The sequence below is a fragment of the Thermobia domestica genome, chromosome 4 (genome assembly GCF_964235325.1).
Source record: "Thermobia domestica chromosome 4, izTheDome1.hap1.1, whole genome shotgun sequence".
NCBI lineage: Eukaryota > Metazoa > Arthropoda > Insecta > Zygentoma > Lepismatidae > Thermobia > Thermobia domestica.
The window spans coordinates 225,892,949-225,901,465 of NC_137457.1; the positions used below are offsets into that span (position 1 = coordinate 225,892,949).

An 8,517-nucleotide genomic window follows, 5' to 3' on the forward strand; every position below is an offset into this window, starting at 1 on the left:
TGATCATGAAGAATTTTTGTTACTGCTGGCGATCCAATGTTCACTGTAGATTCAATGTCCTCGAAAGTTGTTTGAGGATTTTCTCGAATCATTTGTTCCACAGCGGCATTGTTTTCATCTGACACAGCTGTTGCTGGACGTCCAGCTCTCTCTTCATCTTTAAGCAATGTCCAGCCTCTTCTGAATTCACCAAACCACCGAAAAAATGTAGCATGGGAAGGAGCAAGGTCCCCAAATACTCCCTGCAAACGGTTAAGGCTTTGTGTCTCGTTCAAACCACTTTTGAAATTGTAAAGGATCATTGTCCGAAAATGTTCCCTTTCGAGCTCCATTCTAGGCAGCCGAATACTGCTCACATCAACAAACAAGTGAAGGCGATACTTCCACGCCGGTAAGCGAGGCGAATTGAAACTTGCTTCGCTTCTTCGCTCTGGATACCATTACCGAACGCAATGGAATTCAAATACTGTGCCACAACAATGCGTATCTCAAAACTTTCGTAGTGACCCTCGTATTAAAGAAAGTATGAAGACTGTCAAATGATGGTCGGCTGGTCTTTATTAGGGGTACAATTGATCCGACATGTTAGTGTTAAAAAAAAAAAAAAAAAAAAAAAGTCAATTATTGTCTTCACTCAAGTAGGAGAAATTGAAAAAGAAATACTTCCATAAAAATTTCTATGTCAATAACAAAAGGTTCCTAAAAAAGGAAAAAGTTATAAAGTTCAGATAAAACGGTTTTCAAAAATCTTTTACTGGAAAACAGCTTCTACGATGATTATGTAACGAATCAAACTTTACTAGAAGAGTTGGTGTTGAAGAAGGTTACAGCGCTAACCAACATAATTCACTAATATAAAGAAGATTGACACGGGATATAGGGATAGGTGAAACAATATTATTGAAGAACAGGTTTAGGTTTGTCCATCCTCTTTGCAGTATTTTTTTTTTTTTTTTTTTAACTTCGAATAAATAAACATCTTATTAAGCGTTATAATTCGATAAACTAGTATATTATTCAGCTGGAATACTTTGTTCAGTGAGAAATTTGAATTAAAATCTTGCATTATGTGAATAACTAAATGAAAATTTGCAGAAAGCTAAATATGAATTTTTTACAGTTATCTGTGCCAGATTAACAGGAAAATGTATTTCGTTAGAAGCGTAAGAAATTATTTTGCTTTATTTATGCCCATATTGAGTTGTCTGACTCCTGAGTTCGGAAGGACAGAATTTGTTGCTAAAGACTTGGACATAGTGTGGCAACAGAATAACTATTGACTAGAGTTAAATTTAGAGTTCGATAAGTCTTTGTTATCATAGTTAATATATTTATTTTTCACAACACCCGTATTCCTCTTGCTGTATATATATCAATAGTACAATATCGTATATAGTTGTAAATACAGGTATCCCACTTTACACGTGATTTTGCGATAATACGATTAAGTTGTGTCGCGAACTTGTGCCTAGACATATGACACTTGTTTGGTTTCACTGAAAGTATACAACATTTCATCAAAGAAAGTTAAAAACCATCAGCTGGTTGACTCAGGGTATTAATATTGTTAATAGTAATAGTAAACAATTCATTCATCATGCAGTTTTGAAGAGTGTCACTTTGGCAAGTGCTTTATTGTACAATGTACCAGTTTGTGAGACACATTGCAAGATAAATAATGTAGAATTTTTATTTATATTCGTTTTCAAAAATTTTAGGATTTTATTTTTCCGTTTTAACAGTGTGCTCAAAAATAGTATATTTTCTCTTTTTGAGTCTTTCATATCAATCTTAAAATCTTTTCACTTTATACGAATTTTCGTTTCTCAGAATCTGTTAGTGGCGTATGACAAGGGATACCTGTATGCAGAATATGTTTATGCATGTTGGATAGGGCTACATTTAAATTAATCAAGAAGTGTGTGTAATCCTAATTATTTGTTTCTTTCGTATCTCCATCTTTTATCCCACATGCATTTTAATTAGACCTTTTAATATATATATATAAATTAAAAAATCAAGATATTAGCTTAAGTTACATTATGGTAAGTACTCAATGTGTGTTCATACTTATTTCAGGATGCTGTTATGATACGATTAATTAATCGTGTTATTTTTTTCAGCTGTGATTGGAGGCGCTGTTGTTGGTCTGTTGTGCGCAATTTTAGTGGTGATGTTCATTGTATACCGAATGAGGAAGAAAGACGAAGGATCATACGCATTGGATGAACCCAAGAGGTCGCCCGCTTCAAATTCATATACAAAAAACTCAAATAGAGAATTTTATGCCTGAAGTCTCAGTGGTTAATAGCGTGAAGAATACTGAAAGCTATGTAAATCCTGAAATAGAAATTGACGAACAGTGATCAAACAAAGGTGGTGCATGTTAGTGAAAAATTTTGTGAGATTGAGACGAGAAGCTGCATGTGTGTTTTGTGTGTGTAAGTGCCATCATGTGTAATAATAATAATAATAATAATTATTATAATTATAAAAATAATCATTCTTGTCCAGACACTTTTTTTAAAAGAACTTTTGAAATAGGCACTGGAATTTCAATACAGTAATTCATTGCGGTAGCAAATGTAATGATGTAAAGGCTACTTTTTGTTTCTTCTAGGGACAAACTCCTTTGCTTAAAGTAGAAAAGCAATTTATCATGTGTCAAGTTCTATGTTACGAACCAAGTGAGCGTGAGTGTCCATTTTTAATAATAAAATAATAGCTTTTCAGTAGCGAAGGATGGTATTTGGATACCAGACCTGTGAATTTAAATTTTAAAAAAATAAAATGGATAATACTGTATTTTGAAGCAATTATAATGTTACTTATACATGACCTATGAATAATGTCCATTTCTGACAAAGACAGTTACGTAGCAAAGGGAATATTAAAAGCCTAAATATTAAAACCCTAAAAATGGGTTATATAATATGCCAATACTGCCAATGAGGGAAAATGTGTGTTTGAGTGGTTTAAGGTGGCAGCCAAAGGTATCGCTTTGTCTTGTTTTATCCGTTTAAAAATTCTTAATGAATAATTAAATATAAAAAAAGAAAAAAACGAACAAAAAGAAAAAAGAGAGAGAATAGTGAAAATGAAATATTCTCAGTTAGTGCCATGTGACCCACTATTTGCTTCTTGTTTTGTTACATACAGTCATATAGTTTTATTATATAATACTTCCATTTGTTTGAAGAGAGCAACAGAATCAGGAGGTTTCTTCTTCTGCCACTAATGTTTTTATGTAGCAGTGCGATCAACTAAGTTAATTCAACATTGTACATAGTACTACAGCTAATGAGCGAAAACTAACTTGTATAGAAATAGGATTTTATGACTCTCGTACTCCAGGCAATGGAACACGAATTTATTTATGGAGTTAAAATCAAGTAATACATAATGTAATTTATGTATTCAAATGCAACTAGAATAAGATCCTAAGTAATTAAGGATGGCTTGTATTCCAAACTGTTCGTTTATTCATATAATCTTGCTTATATTAAAAGACTTGTTTATATATCATCTCCAAAATCCATGTGATGTATTTTGCGTCCGCATATTTCTAAACAGTTGACTGATCGTGTGTGTGGGAGAAAGAGAGTATGTGTGGATGAAAGGATGTGTGACCAAAAAGAGCAAAAGAGAAAATAGCTGGTCTGTAGCACTATTTGTTTCTGAAACAAAGACATGAATGGAATTTATATTACGAAGATTTCAGACGATTCTTATTAACGAACTGAAATGTGAGTGTTCTTGAGTTTTATTTATAAATTATTAATAAAATTTAACATTTAGTCTTCATAAAACATTTTATATTTTAACGATGCAGTAAGCGAAACATGAATTTTGTTCTATGCCTAATTCCGTTATAGGCAGTTAAGATACCGTAATCTTTCAAGCCCTCAACTTTCAATCTCTGGTAAATAGAAATGGAACAAACAAACGTACAAAAGGAATTACTTTCTGTCACATATTGCTGAAAGGCATGATAGAAAAGTGTTGTATAGGGAAAAGATTAGTAGTTTATAATTACTCAGAAATGGAATCACTGAAAAAAAAAAATCATGTGTGGAATGTGTTGAGATCCATTAACTTGTCGTGTGAAAAAGAATAAGTATTTTTTTTTTTTTTTTTTTTTTTTTTAAAGAAAATAATGAACAAACAAACCGAGGACTTGCTGGTTGACAGTGTATATGGAACTGTTGAACGACTGCTGTAAATATTCACATTTTGCTTGACCATAGTATTAAGTAGGAGAACATAGTTAAATTTGTTTGGTTGTAAGATAGTTGCATAATAGAATTTATTTTCTATTTGTTGTTTTTAAATATCGCTGCCTTCATGAGATACATATAGGAAAAACCGTTCTTGTTTAACTAAAATCAGAGGATGAATTCAAGAGAGTTACATAGGTATTTTACAGAAATACGTATGTAAGGTGTGTAATACTGTGTTTTAATTAATTCATACGCGATCAAAACTTTTCTATTGAGTTAAATGTTAACTTACACAGTATGCCTTTAACATATAAACAATGAGAACTATATATATTTATATACAATAATTACTGTAAATTTTACAGATTCTACTGTCGTAATATATCCTGCAGAATTTGAGTTTAATTTTAAATAATCAACACGCGTTACATGATATATTGTTTCATTCCGCAGCAATTAAATAAAAGTGAATACCAACTTGGCGAGAAAAAAAATGAATAGGAAAAGGACGTAATGGGAGAGTAAAATGTGCTGTATAATCATAATGTATGACATATTGATAGTTTGTCAGATGAACTTGTTGAACACCTCAAATTCATGGAAAAGGATGAGTCGATCTAGTGACTATTGTACCATATATTTTAAATACGAATGAAGGGGTACATTAAATATTAGCCCAAAACTGTCTAATAGCACGTGTCATTGCAGTTTAAATATATTTATGTCGTTTATTTTCTTGGTATGATTTACGTGTAAACTATGCATGACGTTTGTTTTAAATATCTAAGCTCAGGGGTCTGTTAGTTGGAAATAAGTGATAAAGGAATAAGTTTCCGACATTTCTATTCTTTCTGTATATTTTGTCACACGAAACGAAATTTTAGATTGGGAAACAAGTATATATATTAATTGAAAAGCATCAAATCATTTTAATAGTAATGAATGTTGTACCCTCAGTAAGTTGAAGTTACTTCTTTGCAAGTACTGTATATAGAAAATCACATGACTTGATAAATAGGTTTAATGTGTGCCTCTGTCTGCGTTTGTGTGCTAGATACTAAAATAGCACTTCGAAATAACCTGGGAATTGATGAAAATTCGTATTTACCAGTTATGTTTCAAAGTTTACATTTCCCAGTGATTGAGTGCCTGTGAGAATTTATACTGTCATAGAAATGAATCCAAATGCTAGATTATTAAGTAAAAACAGAAATCAGTGAATACACCAGTGCTCGCACATTTCAGGTATTGACATATGTTTGTTCCATGGCTTCTTCAAGTCGCTTAAGCATTAGTTCATATTCTTGCCTGTTGCAGTTTACCCTATAACTAATCTTTTGTATATAATTATCACGTAACGACAGCAACAAATGTAGTATTTGAATTAAGTGAGTTGTGAGGTAGTTCATATAAGGAATATATAAAAGACATCTCTCGGAACTACCCTGCTTTACTAGATAAATCATATACTGAACCTCAGAGTGTATGTACTACTACATATATTTTGTGTAGTAGTATTAGTTACATTATTGTGTTTGAAAAAGAAAGGCATAATCTCTAGATAGTTTTTTATTGTTTCCAGTGTTTTTTCTTAAAGATTATTTTATATATGAAACATTGATATTGATTTATATGGCACACATGAAAAAGTAATTAATGTGGAATTTCTTAAAGATTCCTCATTCGTCAGAATCTTCATAATACTGATTTAGGTTCGAACAAATAAATATGTGTCAGATATATTGTATATATACAGGGTGTCTCAAAAGTCCCCTGACATGGCATAACTCTTATTATTAGAGCTACAACAAAATGTAAGAGGGGAAACCGTCTCCAAATATGACGGTTTCAATAAAGTGCAGGAATATTTTTAAATCGGACAAGCCGTCTGGGCTGTACACTCTTTATGCACCCAATGTTAAATGAAAATGAAACGTTGCCATTGGCGTCGATCCACAACATAAGTGAGTGAAGTTACTGTCTGTTATGATGACGTGTCGATGGCCAGCCCCCATTTCAAAGATGCCTCCATTCACCATACTCTGACAAAATTTGTCCACCTCCCGTCCCGTCCTTCCCTCCTCCAGCCCGAGGTTAATGGCAACGTTGCATTTTCATTTAATATTGGGCGCATAAAAAGTATACAACCCAAACAGCTCATCCGATTTAAAAAATTCCTTCACTTTAGATTGAAAACAACATATTTAGAGACGGTTTCCCCTCTTACATTTTTTTTGTAATTCTGGTAATAACAGAGTAACCCTATGTCAGGGGACTCTGTGTATATATATTGTGGTAAGAACAAATGGCATATCTTAGTATAACAGTAAAAAATAATAAGTTGTATTGAGACTTATTTATCAGCGGATCGTAATCAGAATGTAAAGAAAAGATAAAAATACGAGAAAGGGAAGGGGAGGAATATTACGTATTATTATTATTACATACTCGAGGCAACCATGTTGGTATGTTACATTTGTTACTTCCATATGTTTCTTCAGATTACACTTAATATTTAGAGCATGAACTGTCAAGGTTTTCAGTCATCGGGTTCTCGAAATCTAGAAAATAAGAACCTAGACAATTTTTAACAGTTGACTTTCGAAATATTTAACAGCTAGTGTTCTTATATATGTAATAATTTAAGAAAGAAAAAAAATCATACAACCATGCTGAGATTTGTCTTGCCACGGATATATCATATTGCCTACTCGAGTTCGTATACATCGTGCAAATTATGTTTAAATATGTACTTTTGATGGTATTAGTCGATACAAGGACGAGGTTGAAAAGTAGCACAAGAGGTTGTTGCTGTTGTTAGAACATCTTAATATTTGAGAAGGTAACTATATTTTATGTGTACGTTTGTATATTGTTGCATAACATGAAACTGGTATCTTCATTGTGTCTTTAATTGTTTAAATGAATTCTTCCTGCCACTTAGTGTGTGCTTAATAACGAAGTACGTAAGAAGAGGTTTGATATATATATATACATTATAAAATATTTGAAACTTAAATTTCATTTTTGTTGATAATAACCCAGTGTAAATCGATATATTAATGCTTTCTTTTTTGTTTAGGTTTATTTAAACTGTGAATAGCAGGATTTCTGCTACTGCGTTGAACAATTTATTTTGTGAAACATTGTTAGTTAGTCTTATCATATCACATAATTTCCGTTGCCTGGAGTATGCTGAGAGTTCTAGGCATATTTTCTATTAAAGTAAATATTGGTGTAAATTAATGTATCATATACTACGAATCACCACTGATAAATTTCAGAGGTATAACTCGTGTACCTAACATTGAAATTTGTACTAGGTATTTGTAGCGATTATTCTATCTAGCTAGATAACATTCCATTTCCCCTTTTGTTCCTCTTTGTAACAGTTTGTGATGTTAGCTAATCCGCCTCAACTTTTATTGACATCAATGTAAAAAAGAGAGAAAAATTATATTGTAAATGTATTTGTTAGTAAGAACCAGTTTAAATATTAAAGGTATTTGAATATAGTTGTTCATGTTATGATTGAATTTTATGCCCTATCTAGTTTTCTTATTGTATACTCTGTATGTGGGAAGAGCCTTTATGGTACCTTAGCCTTTCTAAGTTAATTCACATATTTTGGTGTTAGAAACTTACAAGTTCATCACCACACAAACAAGCTCGCCAGTAAATACTACCCTGTTCCAAGTCAGATCCAATCAGGATAATTTTACTTTTAGCAAACTCGGAAATTATGATAAAATACCATGTTTTGTGTGCATTTAACACTGAGAAATATGCCAATTTTGGTGCTTCAAAGCCATCTCGTTTTCTTCTACTAAAAATAAAATGTATGAGTCCGGTAATTACACCACTTCTGCTCAACAACAGGACACAATTTCCACTTACATGTTATTTTTTACCATTTAAAGCAGCATTGTTTCTAGATAAAAATACACATAGGCTGGCAGAAGTTCCCCATTTATGTTTATTTAGATGTATTTTCTTGTCCAATTATTTTTGATATTTTTATTCTTTAAATTTTATTATTTTGGAAATTTAAAAAAAAAAGTTAGTATTTTTTATTTCATTATAATTTTAATGTCAGAACAGAACTATTGTAACTTCCTCTCAGGATTGATTAATTTAAATCTTTATATATATATATATATATATATATATATATAAAGAAAAGTCAGTGATTTAAATCAAATCTATTTTGCTTCAAACAAATAAAACTCGATATATCTGACCAAGTCGGGACGTTCATTGAGTTCGTCTGAAACTCTCATTGTAATCTGTATGATAG

At 31.7% G+C, this 8,517-nt stretch overlaps 1 protein-coding gene across 1 annotated transcript in view; it reads left to right on the forward strand.

The window, feature by feature from the left end:
* LOC145683880 (uncharacterized) overlaps positions 1-7,735 on the forward strand; it is a 141,817-nt gene extending 134,082 nt beyond the window's left edge. The window contains exon 5 of the mRNA XM_081755513.1: positions 2,124-7,735. Within this exon, the coding sequence (XP_081611639.1) occupies positions 2,124-2,293 (170 nt within the window). The 3' untranslated portion in view covers positions 2,294-7,735. The remainder of the gene's footprint in view (positions 1-2,123) is intronic.
* The last annotated feature ends 782 nt before the right edge of the window (positions 7,736-8,517 follow it).